General features: G+C 38.6%; 1 protein-coding gene across 1 annotated transcript in view; it reads left to right on the forward strand.

Moving 5' to 3' along the window:
• Positions 1-22,644, forward strand: part of TMEM241 (transmembrane protein 241) — a 55,305-nt gene that overhangs the window by 7,156 nt on the left and 25,505 nt on the right. The window contains 10 exon segments of the mRNA XM_029959454.1: positions 2,597-2,678; positions 5,770-5,847; positions 7,267-7,292; positions 9,006-9,057; positions 10,184-10,232; positions 12,248-12,293; positions 13,289-13,324; positions 18,360-18,394; positions 19,637-19,706; positions 22,414-22,507. Of these exon segments, the coding sequence (XP_029815314.1) occupies positions 2,597-2,678; positions 5,770-5,847; positions 7,267-7,292; positions 9,006-9,057; positions 10,184-10,232; positions 12,248-12,293; positions 13,289-13,324; positions 18,360-18,394; positions 19,637-19,706; positions 22,414-22,507 (568 nt within the window).

A 22,644-nucleotide genomic window follows, 5' to 3' on the forward strand; every position in this document is an offset into this window, starting at 1 on the left:
AAAGCCAAAAACCAAAACCCTCTAACACCCAAAACCCAACCAACAAACCAAAAAACTCCCCCACAAACAAACATAATGTCAAAAGGTGATTTAGTACTACCACTGGGATATTGATATTTCTACACTCCCACCCCTTACAGAATATTGGTCTCTGAATCCATCTGTTGGTTTGGGGTTTTTCTGTCTACGTGTAGTATACTTAGGAATACCATATCCAGTCTCCTCATGCTTCAAATAATAAACTGCCATCCATTTGTTTGTTTATTTCTACAAAGTCTCAGTTTTTCTGTCACGTGGACTGATCTCATATACCTTCTGAACCAGTTCAGCTTATCTCCAAGTGTCTCAACTGTATTAAATTATTACATAAAGATCATCAGCCTTTGTGTGAAGTCCAGAATACTAACCTCACAATAAAGACCAAATGAAAACATATTACTTAGGGTAATCTCTCTTAGATTTTGTGGATAACCTGCTTTTCATCTGCTTCCCCCCAGTGCTCCCAACTTTAAGGGACTCTCCATCATTGCTTCTAAACAGCAAATACTATCTGCAAAGCTTGTATCCAAAACAAGGTCTTTGTGGAGCACAATGGAATATGGATAGCATCTACAAAATGCTACACAGTGCTGCAGTCTGCTGCCCAGCTTCTGCCTAACCCTTGTAGGCACATAAGTCCAATATGTTCTGGTTGGCATTCTTTGTAGTGCTACATTTCCCTCACAACTAAGCAGCAGCTCAGAGCCTTACTTAAACCAAAGCTCCAAAGTGTGGTTTAGGGGAACCTACCCGCTGACTTTAGTGGGCTTTGGATTTAGCCCTGCAACAACCACAAACTCATCAGTTATTTTCCTGTTTTGCATGTACATCACTGTAGTGCCAACATAAGAAGCTGCTAATTGGTTTACATACAAGACAGATTGTTGATACTGACACATTACATCAAACATCCATGCATTCTTTTTCAATCCTGAAATTCCCACTTGGCAGCATAAAATTTTACCCTTACATCATGGAAAAAGCATCTGAAGTCCTTTTCCATTGCGCTTCACAGTATTGCATTGGAGATGAAGACATATTTGGGATTCCTACAGTTTAGTGGTGGGGAACATGAAAGAATGATATTTTTATGTTCTAAATGAAAATTCGGTTTTCATCATGTGTTCCTTTCATCTGCTTTCTTTTCTTCCCTCCCCCTTCCTTCCATTTGTTGCAGTTCCAATAGGGCGGCGGGTATTTTTGTTGGTGTCTGATGTGAACTCATTGGTAATGAGGCATGACAGTTTTAGATCTCGGTCTTGATGAAATTCCAGTTGAAGTCAATAACCTTAAAAGGAACAGCGTTTTTATAAAAAATTATGGTGACTACTCAAGAAGACCCAGAGCAAATATTTATGCCAGTGAAAGGATCTAAAGATTGTATTCGTGGCCCTGGGTTTCTGATTGAGTATCTTGGAAAATCATATAACAGGAAATGTGATATTTATGGTTTCTTCCTTGTCTGTGATTACATGTATCTTTATGTTTTATTTTCATTCATACTGTTCTGATTTCATTATTTAGTGGTCTGTTTTTCTTGTGTTCCATGAAGTGTAGTAGTGTAGCGGTACCTGTAATTAACGTTTTAAGTCTTACATACTAGTTGGAAGTGTAATGCAAATTAAGGAACTACAAGCAGTTTGGTTTTATTCTGAGAACCAGCATTATTTGCTAACTTTTTCTTGACTTTAATTCAAAGCTTGGGAAGAGTGAATGGATTAGCTATGACTTCAGTCCTGGGAAGCCTTTGATTCAGGCCCTTACCTCTTCCTTTCTTCCCTTGCTCAAAGTCTTCCATTATTCTCTCTGAAATTTACCACCTACCTGGTCCGTTTTTCCCCTTAAGTAACAAGATTTAAAAAAATGGAAAAGTGCCAATTCTGAAGCCCCTTCTCGGAACTGAAACCTGACCCTGCTGCAACAACCATAGCTAAAAAAAAAATTAATCAGGTCAATCTGATGACTTCATTCCTCCATTAGTTGTCAAACTGCCTCCAGGAGTTTGGCTTAGTCAAAGGAATATCATTAGGAAATCTCAAGAGATAGGCTCCCACAGAGACAATCTGATCTTTAGGAAGAATCTCTTTGTAAATCTGGCTGAGAAATGAATGTGTGGGTGGCCAAGTGTATTTGTACATAGTGAAAATGTGTGCTGTCTGTGCAAATGCGCCATTTAATGCCTTCATTTGTCAGTTTTTGTTCCTTTCACAGAACATCAAGGAAATTAGTTGAAATTTCTCTCCTTTAAAACCAGTGCAAGTAATTGCTAAGGAAAAAGACAAACCAACACAATTTTGGAGAGAGAGGAGCCAGGGAAAGAGTAAAAGAAAAAAATATATCTGCAGATAGTTCCTCTCTTGGATTAGATGAAGTGAATAATTTCTGACTTGGATTTGTAGTAAATTGGAGGAATACTGAACAATTGGACAATGACTTTAATATGCACACATTTGAAATTTATGTACATATATACCTATTATATTCCTTGCAAGCAACTGTTCTTGACTGTATGTAAACAGAATGTGGTGAAATAATGAGATTTTAATTGTTTTCACAGGTCTGAAATCCTGTCATGGCTTCCTGCTTCAGTACTTTTTGTGGGCATCATTTATGCTGGCTCTAGATCACTGTCTAGATTGGTAAGAAATGCACAAGCAGAAGTCAATTCTTTATTATCTCTACTTTGTAAACAGAGGACATTCCCTTCATACATGGTGTTTAATGCTGTTCCTGGGTTGAGGAGAAAGGAGGGAGGAGGGGTTTAAATAATACATCGATTGTTAATGGTGCTAAAGCAGTGGTTCAGTCCTATGAAGTATCAAAAAGCATCTCTGTGACAGTCCAAAGGACTCAGCATCTTTCCAGAATACTCAATGTTTTTCAGAACAGATCCTCAGTGGTCTGAATTTTGCAAGTAGGGAAGAAGCTGAAGAACTTATTAGCTGCAACTTTGCAAAAGGGGGAATGAGACTGTGGGATCTGTGGGAAATCCGTCCAGGAAAGTGATGAAGACCATTTGAGTGAGAGCCTTTTGATTCTTTACCGGATTTGAAAAAATAAATTGAAAATTGGAAAGAGATTATGGGAATGGTTAGATTAATCAGTTTTATGATCCATTTGCATCACAATAACCTATCAAATGTTTACAAGATGTCAAATCTGCTTTCATTAAACTTGAATGCTTTATACTTAAATGATATAGTCTTTCTTAAAAAATAAAATAAATTAGTGACATGAATTTTTAAAAAATAATAATGTTTTACTGCTGTTATGCAGTCTGCAAGCCCAAATTCTGCACTAGTTCCCTTCTGCATTCTGTCAGTGCATCTTACTGTAACTCTAGAGCCAGTCAGCTCCTAAACTCCTGTCAGCTCCTAAACCCCAAAGAAGATCAAAAGGGATTTTTTTACAGGATTCTGGTTGTAGTGATCCCTTGAACATCTCAGTAGAGAGGCAGAGCAGAAAAGGACAGGTGGTCTCTGTCCTCATAAACAAGGTTGGAGGCCTCATCTTGGAACCAAATAATCTTGTGAAAACACAGGCCTGTGCTCAGAAGCCCCTGCTTCCACTTTAGTTCTGTCTCAGGGTGATTGCATTTACTTCCTCTTGGTTCCTTGTCAAAGGAAGTTCCATTGGCCTTCTCTGGTGTAAAGCGAGCAAAGATCCATGAGAAGAACCTTGCCTGGAAACAGCAAAAAGCCTTGGCAGCAGCATCTTTTCTGCTTGCTCACCTGGGTAGTGGAGGAGTTATGAATCACATCCTCTCTGCTATTTCTTCTTACTTCCTAGTCATGCAGTCAGTTACTGTGTTTCCCTCCTGTTCCTGCTCTGGTCATTCATGAGTGAGCTGCACTGGAGTGGCAGAGGGGCTATGAATGGTTTTGATTTATAACCCAAACCTTTCTTAAGGAGAATCTCCCATTTCTGAATGGCTTTTTGTTGTACATGAATGGGGATTTAGAGGCCTAAGTCTGTGGCTGTTTTAGGAGGAAAGACAAAAGGACAAGTAGTCTTAGGTCGTAGTTATTATGTACTGCCTTGTACTGGGACTGGGAGCATATTTGAATTAAGCAAGTTTATTCCTGAAGCAGAATTTATGTACACTTTTTTGATCAAATCCAAGGAGACCCACTTTCAAACACTCCTGTATACTGGCAGGGCTACAATTTTATCTCCGTTTGTGCCTTTCCCGAGAGGTGCTGGCAGTCTCCCCTGCCCAAGGGTTCAGGGGTGGAAGTGGAGGAGGACTGCCTAGCTCTGGACTGTGATGCATTAACAAAAGTATACAGAGCTGTGAGGGGAGGTTTGTACAGAGTCAATTCACCCTGCCTGCCCAACCAGTAAACCTTTCTTTTCATAACCCTCTCACAAATTCAAGAAATAGTCACATCAAAGGCAATAGACATATGGAGAAGGTTAACTGGGCTAGGCAAACTGGAGCCATTGTTGGCTCCAAAACACATTTGGAAGAGCCAAAAGCAGAGAGGAGGAAAGAAAACCCCAACAAATTGGCTTCACAAAAGGAAGAATGTAAATTCTGCTGTCAACTTTCCTTGTTTATGGCTATTTCTTGTATTTCCTATTACTATGTCAGGCTCAGGTTGCTCATGTTGTATACTTCTGGTTTTATATTCTCAGTTGAGAACTGGCTTTCAGAACTGGTGAAACTGTTTTGTTTGTGTGATTTTTGTTCCTTTTTAGTTTAAAGATGTTAGAAGTTACCTTGGTGTAACTCCTGTGTTTATGGATCCGCCTCAGCTGTCATTATGACTTAAAATGTTTAATTAGTGATACTTATCTGGCTTCATGGTAAAGAAAAGAAAATTACAGAAAATACAGATTTCTGAACGCGAAGTCCGATTTAAGAGATGTTTGCTGCTTATATCACCTGATACTTAAAAACATGGACATCACTGAGAAATTACCTCATTCTCTACTTATGTGATTTAAATACTATACACAAGTGGGGAAATACTGCTTCCTAAACTGACTTAGTCTTTACATTATCTTAATCAGAGCAGAGAATTGCTTCTGTTTCAACTGTCTGAGAGACCATGAATCTGATTTGGAGGAAGTATTATGAACCACTAATTCTGGTTGGGTTTGCCTCCGGCAATGAGTGTTTGATTCATTATTGTTATCACTGGGTTTTGTTTCTTAATGATTTCATGTTGGGATGGTGTCCAGATGCCTCAGTGAGTACAATTTCAACATCACTTGTGTTTGAACTATTGCATTTCTACCCTAATTTTGGGCATCTCTTCCTAGCAGTAACTGAAAGCAATCACCTAAAGTCATCTTGCCCGCAATTCTGTTGCTAGGAGTCACACTGTATTCTTAGTACCAGTAGACAGAGATGGGAAAACTAATGAGAACTGTTTACTGTGGAGGGTGCAGATGTTGGATCAGAGAAGGAAAACTAGAGGCAGAAACCTGGAGCAAATCTTACTGAGGTAGCTGTGTACAAACAAACTGGCTGAGCACTCAGAAGTGGGAGAAGCAGCAAGCAGTGCTACAGCAGGGCCTGCATTTAAAGATGCCTGTGCCATGTGGTAATGACTGGAATGGGTCTAAGTCCCTTTTAGGAGATATGGCATGGGTTTACAGTTTAAAAAACAAAAAACCCAAACCACAAACATGTGGGACAGCTGTCTCTAGGAGGAGTGCCCCTTGCTATGTGTGTGACTGTTCTGGGTTGATTTGGGCATTTTTGTTCTCTCCCAACGGCAGCCAATCCCAGTGTTCCTCACTGTGCACAACGCAGCAGAAGTTATAACCTGTGGGTTCCAGAAGTTTGTGCAGAAAGAGGTAATTGATCTGTTTGTTGATACATTCAAGGTAACTACTGTGATATAACTGCCCTATAACAAGATACTTAATTTCTTTTAATACAAGCAGCATTAGTACAGTGTGCTTTTCTAGTCTCTCTGTGATAGCTGGTCATTAGTGATACCCAGAGAGAGTTTTGCTGTTGGCAGGTATCTATACTGATACGAGATATGAAACAGGGCATATGTGTATCACCAGTCTGATCTGCATTTTTAAGACTGACTTGATCCTGCTTGTTTTTTCCTTTTGAAAACTAATATTCCCTCTCTGTCATAATTTTAATGTCTCCTCATAAAAATCTCATTGTTTGAGCTGAGAGGGAGAAGAACTGGGTCCTTATATCTAACCAGTATAATATATCTAGTGTGTTGTATGATTATAGATAGATCATATCTCCATATGAAATGCAGGAGGAACAGTGCATTTTTAAATTTGTTTTGAATTCTTGAGAATCTACCCTAAGACCTGTGAAAGTCAAGTAAATAATTCCTGCACCCTTTAGTAAGAGCTGAGTTTGTTTCTCACAAACTATAATAGGAAGCCTTCTTTTTAGGCTTTTCTTGAAATGTTTTTCTAATTGACTAAAGAACTGCTGGATGAGCTAACACGGGGAAATCATTCATCACAAAGTCATTTTTACAGTGACCTCTGTCTTGCTGTAAAAGGGATCTTCCATTCATTATATCTGTTGTCTGTATAGAAGACAAATAAATGACCCATGTTTACTACTTGTAACAAACAGAAGAGGTCACTAAGGTTATGCCTAAGGGACATAAGAGTGTGTACCATACTATGTCCCTGTGACATTGTCCTCTGATTAGTGTCCCTGTCAAGGTGTTTCATATTTTCCTTCTATGTCACATGCTTATGATTCCTCTCTTTAAAAACAAAAGCACTGCAGACAAGGATAATGCAAAGACAGGCCTTGCTGAGAAGCTTCTCAGGAATAATTTTGTACCAAAGAATTGGGAATCTTTCATGAGTTTAGATCAAGACTGATTTGACTGATATCTTTTATTAGGTACCTAATTAGTACCTAATTAAGAAAACTCAGTATTTGAGTACATACATGACACAGTTTTGGTATAATTCAAGTTAAGTTTGAGGACGAGGTATAAAGTTCATGCTGGTTTTAGATTTACCTGCTGGTAAGTAATCTGAAAATATAAATCAAGTTGAAGTAGGCTAATCCGTAATCCTGATTCTTCTTTTCCAGTTTAAATTTGCTCAGCCATGCTCGAATGTAATGGGCTGTTGAATGCTGCTAATTGAAGTTTTAATGTGTTTGGTGCAATAAGATCAGCTATCATAATTTTCCAGTTTTTGGAAGGAGAAAGGACTATTTCACCATTTTTATTGTTAAATTTTAATCTTTTAATCATACTTTCTTTTTTACAGCAGACCTCTCATCTGAAAGTCTGTAGGTAAGCTTTTAAAACTACTCACATTCAGATTCAGACTTGTTTTGGCTCCAGCTTCTCTATTTGCTTCAGATAATGGCACCAGAACAATGAAGAATGTCAGGCACATTCCTGTGGGCGGTGAGCCTAAGTTGCAACATAGGAGTAATTAAATATTTTTAAACTTTTTTTAACCATTACTTGAATCGATATGTTTTTTCTTCTTACAAAAATAAAAAAAGACAGAAGACCAGTCTTCCTGAATGAAAAAGCAGTGCTCATAACGTTTTTGGAAAGGAGATGAAAACCAGGTTTGAAGTTCCAATGGGTGATCATAAACATTATCAGAAAGATGATTAATGTGTTAGAAAATAACTAAAAATGCCTTTTGTGAGAAATAAAAGGTAAATAATATCTATTTCTACTAGAATAATTAATTTCAAGGTGGGAGTGTGTCTCTTCTGCCATGTCTGAAGAGACAGGATGAGAGGAAATAGCCTTAAGTTGCACCAGGGAAAGTTCAGATTAGATATCCGTAAAAAATTTTCACCGAAAGAGTGCTTAGGCATTGGAATAAGTTGCCTAGGGAGGTGATGGAGTCACCGTCTCTGGAAATGTTCAAGAGGCATCTGGATGTGTGACACTTGAGGAAATGGTTTAGGGGTGATTATGGTGGTACTGGGTACTGGGGGACAGATGATCTTAAAGATCTCTTCCAACCTCAGTGATTTTGTGATTCAGTGATAATAAGCTACACAACCTACCAACCCTTGATGGCCCTGGTTGTTTAGGCTTCAAAAAGGAGATAGAAAAGGACAAACAAAAGTCAACCAGCCATGTATTAAAGTTTCATTCTATGCCCCCACGTCCCTGAAGAAAGCACACTTGTTATTCTCCACATCCTGTAATCTTTTAGCTGTACTTAAGAATGGATAATGTTGGGTTACTATTTAGTATACTTAGAGGCATTATCTTCCTAATTTCTTCCTGTTATTTCCATTATCTAACTTACTCTGGCCTTGTCTTCACCACTGGATTATTGTCAAGGATACTGGAGTTTTTTATAATCTTTATTCTGTCTTTTCCTATGCCCCTAGAGAGCAGGAAAATAAGCTCCCAACCCAAGTCTATGTTATTATTAATAGTGACAGTCCACAGAAATTCGACATCAGGATATTCAGTGTAGCGTGAAGAAATACTGACTCAGCCACAGGTTGAGAATTTATTTAACTTAAGTCAGTGGATTAGGAGAGGACTTACATTGTCCTTAAACCATTTCTAGTGTAATACCTCTCATTTTCACTTTGCTCTGTGTTCTGGAGTAACACCACTACTTTTAAGGGAGTCACTTCTGCTGGAATTATTGTAACAGGCAGTTCACCTTAATAAAAGAAGTTTTTGGTAGCCATTCAGACAGAAATTGGTTGATTTTGGCTTTCTGAAGAAACCTAGGGAAGCCAGATGGCAAGTGAAGAATAATATTCTCTACCAAAAAAACTTAATTTCATCACTTCTGAGATGCTTTTTGCTGCTTCTGTTCCATACAGCTTTGCTGTGTATGAGTTACAAAGAATGCATGAAGTAAAACTTAACTGTGGTGGTGGAAATTGCTTTTTAAATATAGAATAAAAAACTGAAGTGTCAGTGTAAAATTAAGTGGATTTGCCTCTACTTTGCTGAGAGTACAAATCCAAGTTGCAAGCTTTTGATCTTGTGGTTGTTTTTTTTTCTCCACAGTGTGCTGTTCCTCCTGGCAGCAGCAGTGTGCCTTCCTTTGTGTGACACACAGGTGAGTTCTACTTAGTAAAGCAGCTCTAGTTAGACCTTGATGTGTGACATTGTGTTAGGATACGAGGGATGCAGCTTTTACTTGTAAGCTAGGGTAGGATTCCTGTGAAGGAACTGTAAATGTTTCCTGTTGCTGTGTTGTAGTTGTGCTGGTTTTACTGTGTTTGCATCATAGTAAAACCTCTGAGTGGTCTGGACATGCAGCTCTTTGGTGAAGATAGTGGCTGGGAAAACCATGATTTTACTTCTTACAGGGCTTACAGCAAATCACTTAGGTTTGAGTTAATTGCATGTACTTTCAGAAGGTTCCTAAACTAGTTTTGTATTCATTCTACACACTTTCTGTAGCTACTGGAGAAAGAAAGGAGGTACCTCCAGAGAGTGCTCCTTCCAGCAAAGGTTTCTTCATTGGAGATTCTCATTTGGAGACCTATGAAGGCCGCTTCCTTGCTTTAGACACTTCAGTTAATATCTGAAGTCGGATGAATCTGGAACTTGTCTGGATTCATCTGATCAAATGTGGCCATCGGAAGCACTGCACTTGCACTAGCTCTGCATAGTCCATGGAGCAGAGCAGGAACTTCTGATATATGATTCATCTCCCTTGAAAGCAGACATCTAAAATGTCTCCTCTCAAAATATTTGGTTTTACCCGTTGATTGTGAAGAGAGCCTGCTTTGTTCAAGGGCAGATGTCTGTTTGAAGCACTCTTTTGGATACTCTGATTAGTTGGAGCCTTAGCTGCTGCAGAGGCTGAGAGGAGAAAGCAGACATGATAAACACCTTAGTGATGATCCTCTGATCCTTTTGCTCCTCCCTGATTGCCAATACAGGACTAAACAGACTGAGGTCTATATGATTGGATTGTTTAAAATGTTGTACATAACTGAAGGAAATAGAACCATCCCTGTCAAGACAAGCTGAGAACCTGGGTAACTGGCATATGCCAGGTCTCTAAGGGGGACAGGAAGAACTTCAGTCTTCCCAGTCTTCTTTAGTCATCTTCTCTTTCCTTTTAGCATTGCTCCAACTCACTGTACTTGCTTTGGGAAGTTAACTGCAGGGAAATCACAATATGTATGTTTACATGAACATGTTTTTATTTATGTAGATATTCTTTATTGCAGTTTGATCCAAGTGGTTATTTATGGGCTCTAATTCACTTGGTCTGTGTTGGTAAGTAATTTTCTTTAAGAAAAGACTTAGGAAGAGAAAATATTTTGGAGAAATGAGCTTTATTATGAAATTACCGATATTTGAGATTCTTTACGTGAGAAACGCTTGGAAAGAATGAAGATCAGTAAACATAAGAAAATGTGTTCCTATTATAGCTTTTATGTTGAAAACAACATCAGAATAAACTAGGTATTGCAGTCTGTTAACCATGGATGAGAAAATGCACATACAATTTTAATCAGCACTAAGCTCTTCTGGTTGTTTTTTAGTGGTTACCTACTGAGAGACACTTCTTTCTAAGAGGAGAATAAACATGAAAAAGGCAAACAATAACTTGTAGTTAGACCTTTATTGCACACACAGATTTTATTTAAAAACTGACAAAAATACTGTAAAATATCATGGAATATGGTCCCAGAGGAAGGATGTTGAAATGCTGGGGTTTTTTAGGCAATCATACGCATTTTTTAAGAATTTTAACAGTGAGTCGCATAACCCATCAGGTTTTCTTTTGTCTTTTTTTCAGACTAAACATTGATTCAGATAAATCATAACTCTTCCCTGAAAAGCTAGAAACAGTCAGACCCAGAAAATCTGAAGAAAACAAGAGTAGTAACCTTTAACTAGGAGATTTGTGTCCTTTGGAGCATTTGGGTGGATAATCAGTAACTTGTATTTGATTCTTACCTGTCCTATAGACTGAGTGACTCATTCATATGTTAAGTCTTATCTGCAGATTAAGGATGATTCCTTCTTTATTTCTTCTATTCAAATTGTAAAATTTTCAGGGCAGAGGTAATGTGTTTATATGTATTCGTGTCTAGAGGAGGTCTACAGATCCCATTCTAAAATGTTGTTAATATACAAATGTGAAATAGGAGGTTTTTTCCTCTAGGAAATATTATATATATATAAACATTTACTCATTTAGAAAAAAGTAGAAGCTATGGATTTTTTCACATCAAATACTTATTTGATGTAATGAGTGATGTTACTGCTTTCTCAAAGCCAAGTGGTTTCACTTTTAAAGCAGTGCTTGGTCATGGAGGTGGAAAACTGCTTAGAGAATCTTCGGAAAGGTTCTTCTGAGTGTTTGAAACGTGTAGGAAGTGCCAACAAAATGTTTATGCTCAAAATATAGCTTCTTTCCATTTCTTTGGTTTTGAGAGTTGTTGATTTGACTGTTGTTTTTTGTGTAATTAGATTTCCTATCAACTGAAATAAAGATGCTATAAGAAAGGGCAAACAGATGAACCAAGTTCCTGCATTAAGTTTATCGAGACAGGGCATTAGAGAAAGGACATGTGTTCTACCCTTCACCTTGTCTAGCAGAGGCAGAATTGGGTACATCTGTTTCAGTGTTCTACTGGATTTAATTTTCATGTTCCGGTTCTCTCTGTGAATTAAAAAAAAGAAAAAAAATACCCCAAGGCCTTGAAGAAAGAGTCTGAAAAAATAGAGCCTGAAGCTGTATTGTTTCTTCTATGAGTGCTTAAAGCTTTACCCAGAATAGAAATGTGAGCTAACCAAGAGGTGGGTGGGTCAAAAATGTAAAGAACCTGGAGATGCTAGAGCTGAGAGAACTTTAAATAGTGAAGATAGCTCAGAGCCAACAGCTCTACGTAGGGGTCCACACAGATTAATATGTCACAGAACTTATCCCCAAAATCGAGTGGGCTGAAGAACCCATTCTGTGACACTTTTCTGTATGTATTTACACACAAAAGCACGTACACACACACACTCTCCTTTGTAGCTGCTGTGAGCTAGAAGTTTCTTCCTCAGAAGAATTAGCAGAACCACAAAGCATGACTGTACTCTGAGATGATAACACTTTGAAAACTATTAATTTGAAGCGATAGGTTCATTTTACTCATGGTTTAGGAATCCTTTGTGCCGTGTTGCTAAACTGTAATTCAGAGGGGTTCATGTCTGCCAGTACCAGGGCCAAACAAGCTGTTGTTTGTCAGAATGATTGCATGTTATGGCAATTACACATGTCATTTCAATTACAGGGGTTTACAAAGTATTTCACAAGTTGTGGAAACCTGGCTCCTTAAGGTAGTGTGTTTTCATATTCTTTTACAAAGAAAGAGATTGCTATCAAAGGGGCTTAGAAACACATCTGTGTAGCAGTCAGGTAAACTGTAGGGATCTCTGCATTATCAGCATGAGCTGGGCCACTCTTGGTTAATCATTAATGACTTCCCTTGCAAGAGGAGCCTTATTTATTGTTGGTAACAATAGCATGTGGTTATTGATAGTTGTACTGCTAACTGGGACACTGAATTAGTTTTAAACGTTGTGTTATCCAAGGGTGATGACTCAGTCCTGGAAAAAGAACCCCTAATTACTGGCACAGGTGTTAAGAGGCAATGTTAATTTGTGTTCATGTGGAAAGCTGCACGGTTTGAATCTGTCAGTACTTCCCTTTGTGACAGTCTCAGAAGTGTTCAGCAGTTGCTGACTTACCACAGGACTGGAATGGCCAAGTGCCTTAAGCACCTTGAAACCTTTCACTAATCCCGTTTGCTTGTTAGAACTCCAGCCATGCAATAGTAGTCTTAGAATCAGATGGCACTACATGTTCAGAGTGTCTGTAATCTGCAGTCGTCTGTATAGATGGAGATGGATCTGTTGCCACTGCATATTATGTATATGTTCATAATATCTGCCTCTGTAGAATATGGATGACCTCATTTATTTCAAAACCGTTTTCCATCTCTGGTTAAAGGTTATAAATTTTAGTCAGTCTCATTTTACTTCACTTTAAATGAGACTTTCACTGACATAGTAACAACAAATAATATGTGAATTATGTGTAAATTAATATGCTGATTAATTGAGAATTTAGCTAATTTATTAATATCGATAAAGTTATTACTATATTATATTCATTATGTATATAATATAATGTTACTATTACCTAACTATATTATATAAATTAATATAATGGAATATTATAGTGTTATAATACTGCTTAATATACTGATCTCTTATACCAAATGAACTGCTTTGCTAAACAAGCACTTTTTTTTCTTTCCCTCCTCTCCCAGTGATCTGGACCAACAGTACATCAACTATGTATTCAGGTAAAATGAATAAGTCTTTGATACACCATAGCTGGTTTTATGTGGTATATGTTTTCATTTTCAACCGTGGCTTGTTGAGGAAACTCATAGCTACCACTACTTAAATGTATTAATTTAGAAGGACATTCACTGAAAGAACAGTGCTAAGCTGAATGGCTTAGCAGATGAATTTTTTTGGCTCTGGTTATGGATGGATATGCCAATATACACCTGGGAAGGTAACGAGGTGTTAATTATGAATTTTTAAATCACCATGTGCACAAGTGATCTATCATTTCCAGAAATAATATTTACAGAGTAACTCCCTGGCAATACCCCACTTCAGAAAATAAAACTTGTACAAAATTGCCAGAAGGGGAGGTAGTGATTACAAAAGTACTGTGTGCAAAGAACATGAGCAGTAACTGATTGTTCAGAGTGCTGTTAGTGGGATTGAGTAATTCAGACTTTCAGTTGTTTTTCTGATTTGGAGATATAAAAGTGGCTTGTTATTTTTTAGCAAGTGAAAGAGCCTGAGTCACCGACCATATTTTTAAATTCAATCCTTTCCTCAAAGAGCCACACAAGTCAGAACATTCAGTGTACTTGGCTTCTGTTGGGTTTTGGTGAGGCTTTGTTTGAAGTAGGGCATATAGAAACTTGATTAGATTCTCCTTCATCCATATGTTGGATGCCCATTCTCCTCCATCCATATGTTGTATATGTTGGCGTCTTCTTAGGATGGTAGCTAAAGTCATATGGGGACACTATGAAATATGAATAATAAATTCAAAGAAAGGGTAGTCAAAAGGAATGAAAGAGGGAGCAGAAGTTAGGAATAAACATAACAAAAGTAAAGTTGTACTTCTCTGTTTGATTAGATGTATGACCACATGAAAGATCATTGATAGGAACACATCAGAGACACCAGTGTAGGAACATTGCTTCACTTCAGTTCCCATTTATCTTGTAACATCATCCATATGATAACAGTGCCTCTCTTTCTATCTTAGTTCAGTCAAATCTGCTGTTTCGATACATAAGTAATGCAGGCCTGTGATTTTGCCTCTATATGATTCCAGTGTCTATTCACCAGGGTCCCATTCGTGGATAATATCTGAATATCAGTTTGCTTGAAGTGCTCTCGTTTAAATCAGTTGTTTTCTGTCTATGCAATGCACTATGAAATGCAAAGCCAATCAGTTTTATGCAAAGGAGGTAGATGTGTTTATTGAAACTTTGGAAGAATTAGTTGTGGAATTTGCAAATAGCTGCCACATGCAGAAATAACCCATGAAGTCTTGAATGAGTTGTAGCTGGTTTTCTGTGTTGAAGGGAAAATAATTAAACAAGCAGTAAAATCAATTGATTTTTCATTTGGCAGTTGCCTGAATATGGCTTTCAGTTGTCATTTTAGTTGAAAATTGCACATAGGCCTGAACCTTTAAATTCAGATTTTGGCTGAAGGTCTTAAATTTGCAGCTTTGTTTGAAAAGTCAGGGCTGGGTGTCTTCTCTGTTAATCGGCGATCATGGTCCTTTGGAGTCTGTGAACTTGTGTCCAGCAGAGAGCAGGAGTTCCACATTACATGGAAAGTATGATTGTTTATTTGGAAGCTTTTGAAAGGGAGAAACTTCTTGCTAAGGAGCTGTGAGGTGCAATGGTATGTATTTTAAAACTTTTCTTTTTACAAAAAACCCAAACAAACAAATAATCCAACAATGGATTTGTGCAAATTGGAAGATGGCTATTCTCAGCATCTGCTTAAAAACAAAAATTTGTTATCAAATCTTCCAAAGATTTTCACCAATAAGAGGCTTAAAGGTCAGCATAGCTTATAAGATGATGGTGCAAAGCAATTGCTGGAAAACAGGTGACTGAGAGGAGGTAGCAGACTGGATGCTTCTTTGTTTGGCTTGGGTCTATAGATATCTATATACGTTTGTATTTCTTTGTATTACAAAAGCTCACAGTCCATAACATTTGGACGAGGGAAAACAAGCAGTACCATAGAAATGGGATAAGTGACATCTGATTTCTTTTAGAGTTTTGTTTTGTCATAATAACTGACGATGTTTGAAAGGGTGTGAAATTTGGTGGAAGCTCTTTCCATGTTTGCAACCTCCATGGCATGCCACCTCCAGTATTTAAAGGGACTTAAATCCTTGTGCTGCAGAAGGCACCGGTGGGGTTTGTTTCTTCGTGAGACCTTCGAAGAAGCTGTTCAGAGTGTTTGAGAGCTATGTAGAGCTGTGTACACACAGCTTTACTGCACAAGCTTAATTTCTGTAGAAAACAGTCAAAAGTATTTTTAAATCTCACTGAGTAGAAGAATATTCTCCAAATGAACTCTAACTCCTCAAAGGCAGCTCTGGGTCAGAATTACTGTAAACGTGGGTTTATCTCTGTGAGAGGGTGCCCAGTGCTAAATTCTGTGATTTGGCAGGTATTAATGTATGTGCTGCTTCCTGTACTCAAGGCTTCTTGAGGACTGTTTTGGCCATGACAGAATCCCAGTTCCACCTCCAGAACAGGATACTGTAACGTGTACTGGAGATCTTGCCTATACAAGCATGATTGTATGATTCTATGATTTATGAAGGAACTTGCTAGTGTGGTATTAGTGCAACTTTCTCCTCTTAGCACTATGATCCGTGGGTCTTTAAAGCTGCTTATTTCTAACCTAAATCACACAGCCGGCGTGCGGCTGTGCGGGTAAAAGAAAGCAGCTGTGTAGGCACAGGCAGATAGAATGTAGAATCATTGAATCATTTAGGTTGGAGAAGATCCTTAAGATCACCGAGTGCATTAACCAAACACTACCGAGTCCTACACTCGCTAAACACTGCATGTATATGATGTCTTTTAAGTACTCTTGGGGATGGTGACTCAACCACTGCCCTAGGCTCTACTCTATGCAGCTAAACTAAATCTGGATTCTGGAGGAGCTGCTAATCTATCAGTTTTGTGAATTAAAAATGCTGCAGTAGATTTTCTGCATAAGAAGAAGGCAGCTTTGCAGGCAAAAATTAATATTCTTGCTGACAAAACCTCTTTTTAGTCAGAAAGGAAACTGCAGGTGACCCAGCCCTCAATATTGAGTACAGGGAAAAAAGAGAGGAGCAGAGAAATCCAGCACAGGGGTTTTAGTTTTGCTGCAGCCTGGTATCCAGGCTGTCCTACTAGAAACCTTTGAATCCCTCATCTGGTTTTTCAACATCTTTGTGTCTTTTCTACTGATGCTCTGTTCAGAGCAGAGCTACAGTGCAGCTGTAATGCCATCTAACCCATTTGCCTTAGCCTGCCCCACACTTCACAAATAAGGTTTTGTTTTCCTCTTATGTTTTCTTTGGTTCAAAACCTGGGATGTCTGGTAGGATTATCAATTCCTCCTGGTTGCAGAAGGAAGTTTCTCTCTGAGTTTTCCCAGTCTCGGTGTTTTTTTATTTAAAATTTAATAGTGCAAAAAGGAAGTGGAGTAACACAGTTTAGTCGTAATTCTCATCACTGTTGATACAGTTTCCTTTCCCCTACCAGTCTCCTGTTTTCTCTGTTTCTCAGTCAAAAGCAATAGACCTTTGCTTCCTTTTCTCTCTTTAGCAGGAAACTGAGGAATTGGGCCTGTTTATTGTGAGTTCCTCTTGGCATCACATGCAGGGAGAGCACCCATGTGAGGGGAGGAATGTGGGGGGGAAATTACCTGCTGTGATCTGCTTTGCCTTCTTCATTATCTTTGTGACAACTGCATCATTTAAAAACATGTATAAATGTTGACAGTGTGAATGTACTGTAGCAGCTGATGCCTTTCAAAGACATACAGAATGTGAAGCCTAAAATACCTGCCTGTCTATCCCTCATAAACCCTTTCCTTCTCCAGCCCATTATGTTCCATGGCTGATTTCAGTGACAAGCTCCCTCTCCAGGGCTTCCTTGGCCATGGCATTTCCATGCTCTTGGCAGTTCGTTTTGCTGCTGGTACCTCTGTGAATGACGCTGGAATTCACCAGAGCTTGCCGAGGGCAGGTCACTAAGTGCAGTAGCCTGATCATGTAGAGAGCTGGGACGAGCTGAGTGAGCAGGTTTCGAAATAGTGGCTCTGTTAACAGTGGAAAAGGGAGTTGCCCTGGAATGCTTTAGCATTCATAACATTAATGAATGTCTTTTTACCTCTCTAAGTGCAGTGCTTACTGCTTTTTTCAAGAAGAAGACTGCAGATGCTCTTTTGTCCTTCTCCCACTTATCCTTAGTGTTTGTCATCGATGTATGTTGTTAATTGGAAGAAGCTGTAGCTCTGCTTTGGAGACATACATGCTTCTCCCATCTTAGAGTGCCCCACAATATGTTTCTGTAGCCTTCTAACCTTGGAAACAACTTGGAATGAAAAAAATTGGGAAAAATCAGAAATTTAGAGGAAGAATCAGTAGCACTGAAAAAGGCTCTGTACAGCCTATGCAAACTCAGAGGATGAAGTCTTTGTAAGACCTCAGAAATCTTAAGTGATACTTCAGGTAAAGGACTGGTTACAGTTGATTTGCTTGATCACTTATATCTTTCTGAAAAATCATTTGGACTGTTACTTCTGAAAAATCATTTGGGCTGGTACTTAGTGTTATTTTCATGTGTTTTTAAACTTATTTAAGTGCAGTTGTTCTGGCATAACACAGAAAAACAACCATACATTTCAGCTTTGATGGTTTAAAAATGGGACAGCAGGAAAAACTTCTTTGCTAGGAGGGTAGGTAGAGTGGCCCTAGGACAAGTTACCAGAGACCTGGAATCTCTATGCTGGTAGATTTTTGAGACAGAACCACAGAGGGCCTGATCAAATATTCATGACAGTTCTGCTTCAGGTGAGAAACTGTATTAAGTGACCCCAGAGATTCTTTACCAATCAACTTTGTTTTTCTTCTAATTGATACTTATGCCTCAGTTATTCTACTTAACTGGAATAAGTTTCACCATGAAAAAAACAAACACAAACCTTCAATTTATAATGTTCAGCCCTTGTCATATATTTTGTAGTATCCAATTAATTAATTTTTTAAAATTTTTCTAGTGTGGTGCTGTTGGCCTCTGCATCCCATCCAGCAGGTAAAGTGTATTGAGTTGTTCCTTTTTTAGGTTTTCATATTGCCTTTCCTTTCCATGCATGTTTCTAGAGACCATACCCTCTAGAATTTTAGCCTTGGATATGACCAATAATATGTGATCGTGTAGGAAGAGCAGAGAATAGTATATAACTTGGTGTAATTTGCATGATATTTCCTAATACCTTACTTAGCTGCCCTTTGCAAAGAAGCAGCACGGGATAGACAACAAAGAACAGTTTTTGAGTTGGTGCGTGGTAAAAAACAAGGATTCCCTGGGTCAACATGTCCTCTTCAGAGCAGTGTCCCAGCAGGCCATATAGAACTGAGTTTCCTTCTCTGCATTGCCCTCAGTGCTATGCAGAGTGTTGGTTTTGTTGCTTTCATAAGAGGTATCCCATTGCTTGAGCCCATGACAAGATTTGAAGTAGCAACAGATCAAATGGTAAAAATTGAGAACTTTGTTATTTTATGGTGGCTAATAATCCTACCATATTGGTGTTTTTATAGTTAGAAGGGTAAAGATGATCACCTGTTGCTTTCACTAGACATTTGTTCAGTCAGAAATCAAGGAAGCATTTAAAGAAACATAAATTCCCCTTTTTGCCTGGTGGTGCATATTGTGTACATAGGCACCCCCCCCACACACACAGGATAGACATAAATGTTAAGCAAAACAGTCCTGAATTTCAAAAAGTGAAGGATGGAGCTTCCTGCAAATCTGTAGAGCCTAAAGGCTAGAGAACTCCAAGAAATTGTTGCTACCAAGAGCAACCAGGGCCCAGGTTCCTGGAAATTCAAGTACTCAAGAGCTCTACTTGGACCTGGGAGAACTTATCCTCTCAACATGCTATGTGTTAGAGAGTTCAAATGCCAAAGACAGAAGCAACCACCATATGTGTGTGTTTCCTGTTACTTCAGTAGGAATTATGTCAAACTCTATAATAAAAGAAATGGATATAATGCATGTCTGTCCACTGGCAACTGTTGCTTAAGCCGGATTTTCTGTATACTCGCAGAGAATACTTTTACATATCCCTTTTCCCTTTTTCAGCCAAAGGCAGGAACTGGCTAAAAGCAAGGTCAGAAAGAAATCATTAAACACACCAGAAATGTGGAAAGCATCATAAATGAAAAGTTAGCCAGCTGTAAAGGCTCAGAGGAATGTTAAACTAATAATGTTCCTGTAATTGCTTTTCCCTTGCTTGTAACAGTGTTCCACTGAGTATATTGCTTTGTCCCTCAGGTGATCTCTTCAGTGCCTTGGACTTTCCATTCCTGTACTTCTACAGGTTTCATAGCAGCTGCTGTGCCAGGTAACGTTTCTGTAACAGGACATGTAAATGTTTTCAAAATAAGAGAGCACATTGACTTCCAACCTTGACTCTCAGTTAAAAATTTTGGAGTATGTAAAGCCTTAGTTATACTAGTTTCTGCTGGCATAAACCAGTAAAAATGCAGAGAATATACATCTGTGCCTATCTGTGGATATGCATTTGAAGGCCTGAGATTCAAATGTGCTGGAATTTTATGTGTTTCCTTGAGTGAGCGCATTCTGATCCGGAGAGTTCCCAGTCACCAGTAAAATAATTTTTACCAAATGTAGCAAAGCTTTGATACAGAGCATCTCTCAAATGCTTCTGAAGTCGGATTAGCCCTAGTAAAACTTGCTGTTTGCAGCGATTACAAAGTATTAGTCTTCAGCAGTATATGGCTGTACATGGATTTATTTGCCTGTACATCTTGTTATTTGGCAGAATGCTTTTTTGGGGTAAAAAGGAGAGGCTTTAACAAGCATTCCATTATTTTGAGAAGCAAAAGTTCACTGCCTAATAGCATAATTCTTACAGGACAACATAAATATGTTTCCTATAGATCTTAATTATCTCAAAAAAAAAAAAAAAACTTATTCCCATCTTTTCCCTTCAGTCTTTTGCTAAATAAAAGTATTTTCTTTTTAGAGGGGAAAAAAGTCTTTTCATGCTAACTGATGGCAAAAATATTTCCTCATTTTTAGGGTTTTTCTTACTAGTATCCAGATTTTCCATTAAAAGGGGATATTAAGAATGATTGTTAAATAATTTCCAATGTACATAGGTTTTTGTTATGAAAGTGACTTTTTTTTCAAGGGTGGACTATCCATACTGCAAGTAGCTTGTAGTTAGGTATTTTTTTGTGAAGGCAAGGTCTAACTGCAAGCACTAATGGATATCTGTCTAGCCCAGATATTCTTCTCTTTCACTTCATTAGAATTTTGACACTTGTAGCCTCCCACTTCTGTTTCCATTGCCCCACCTTCAGCAGATGTATAGTAGATAGCACACTGCACAGCAGGAAGGGGAAAAGGAATGGTTAGATGGAGAAACAAGCATCTCATTTGCTCTCCTACATCTTGTAATCCAGTGTCTTTATAGACATAAAGGATTTGGAGGAAAACCTATACAATGTAAAGTAAGGGCAACTGATACAGCTAAATCTACTGCCTCTGCAGAATGTCTGAAGCATTAGCAATGAGGTGCAAAATGCTCAGTCTATTTAACAAAATAAATTGATGTTATTGTGGCGTCAATATTTAGGTAAACATTCCCATGCTTTGCTGTTTCACTGTTTATCTTAGAATTACACTAAACATTATCAAATCTCTCTGACTAAAAGCCCTTCGCAGCAGAAGATCTGAAACAAACTTAAGCCAGCTACTGGACTCTAAAAAGTCTGGGCAATGCTGGATCATTGAACTAACTCATTTCTCAGAGTGGAATGTTCTACTGCTCAGCACTTCATCTTCTGCAACAAGTTGCTGAGTTTGGGCCTATCTTTTATCATCAAAACAGCATCTGCTTCCTTGTCTTCAGGCATAGCAGATAGTCCTTTAGGGTCTCATGTTATGGCTCAGTGTAAGAAACACTAGTTCCTTCTACTCCTGGGAAGTTATCTTACCTTACTGTTTGGTACCTGTACTGACATGTGGCTGAGATGGAACTTTGCCACGTGTATTGAGCAGGAAACAGCACTTGGCTGATATACAGGAGCCCAGCATGGAAAATTCTGACCCGGGGAGCCAGCATTTTCCACCCTTCCTGCTGTTGTAGAGAGGGGGCCAACTGCACTGCATCACTATCCAGAACAGCATACCCTCTGCAAATACCAAGGCACTTTTTGCTTCATCACTTGTATGTGGTATTGATCCTATCTCCTTTCCCATGCAGCTTCCCACAGTACTTTGTGATCTCTTACGCCTCACAGTAATTTTTGCCTTACATATTCTGAAGTCCTTTTTCTATTCCCTGCTTGCTGGTTTGCACTATTTTGCTGGTTCACAACCAGTGGGTTGTACATAAGTCAGAAGTGAAACAAACTCTGGAACCAAGGCTCATAAGTTCTGTAAAGTCCAGTGAAATGTGGAACAGTTTCCTTTAGAGTACTCTTGGCTACAGGAGCATTGGGAATTACTGTCCGATATGACTTGAGAATCAAAATTCTCCTAATTGTCAGCAGAAAACTTTGGAGCATCCTGTTCCCAGCACTACTGAGTCATCTATTTGTTATACAGTAGAGATGTATTTGACTTCCTAATTGGAATTTAGGTTCCATGAGATTTAAACAGCTTGAAAGCTTCAGGCAGAAACTTTCCACTGGATATTTTTTCAGTTCAAGACTCTGTGGAGGTTGAAGTGAGTTGCCAAACATGTGTGATTCCTGTCGAAATTAGCATTGCTATTATTCAGGGCCATTTCAATGCCTGAAGTTAATATTTCACCTCATGTTTCCAATAATCTCTACTTTTCTGATTATGCAAGTGCATTAGAGACCAACCATAAGAGCGTCAGACTTACTTTACTCAGATTCTAGTCACTGACTGAACAAAACCCAAGATGTACCGGACATAACGTAAGCTCCTTGTCCACCAGCTTTCTTTACCCAAATGGGATTAACACTGCAAGTTCTGAAAACCAAGGTGCCTGTAAAAGGTTGTTTAGTTGAAATTAAGAGACTTTATTAACACGCTTTCCCTATCCCTTGCAGTGGACTGTTGGGATTCTTTCTGATGTTGCACACAGCAAAGCTAAAAAGCAGCACAACCTCAGGGCAATATGCAGCCTGGAGTTTCCTTGCAAAGGTAAGAGACCCTCACAGGAACACAGTGAATCTGGGCTTCTCCCAGGAGAACTGAGGAATTTCTGCATCTCTCTAGTTTCCCTTGCTATTCCTACTTGACACTCCTAGGGCCTGTCTGTGCAGCCTGCATGTAGAGTT

This window comes from Manacus vitellinus, unplaced genomic scaffold, assembly GCF_001715985.3.
Source record: "Manacus vitellinus isolate BGI_N305 unplaced genomic scaffold, ASM171598v3 scaffold_1_pilon, whole genome shotgun sequence".
NCBI classification, from domain to species: domain Eukaryota; kingdom Metazoa; phylum Chordata; class Aves; order Passeriformes; family Pipridae; genus Manacus; species Manacus vitellinus.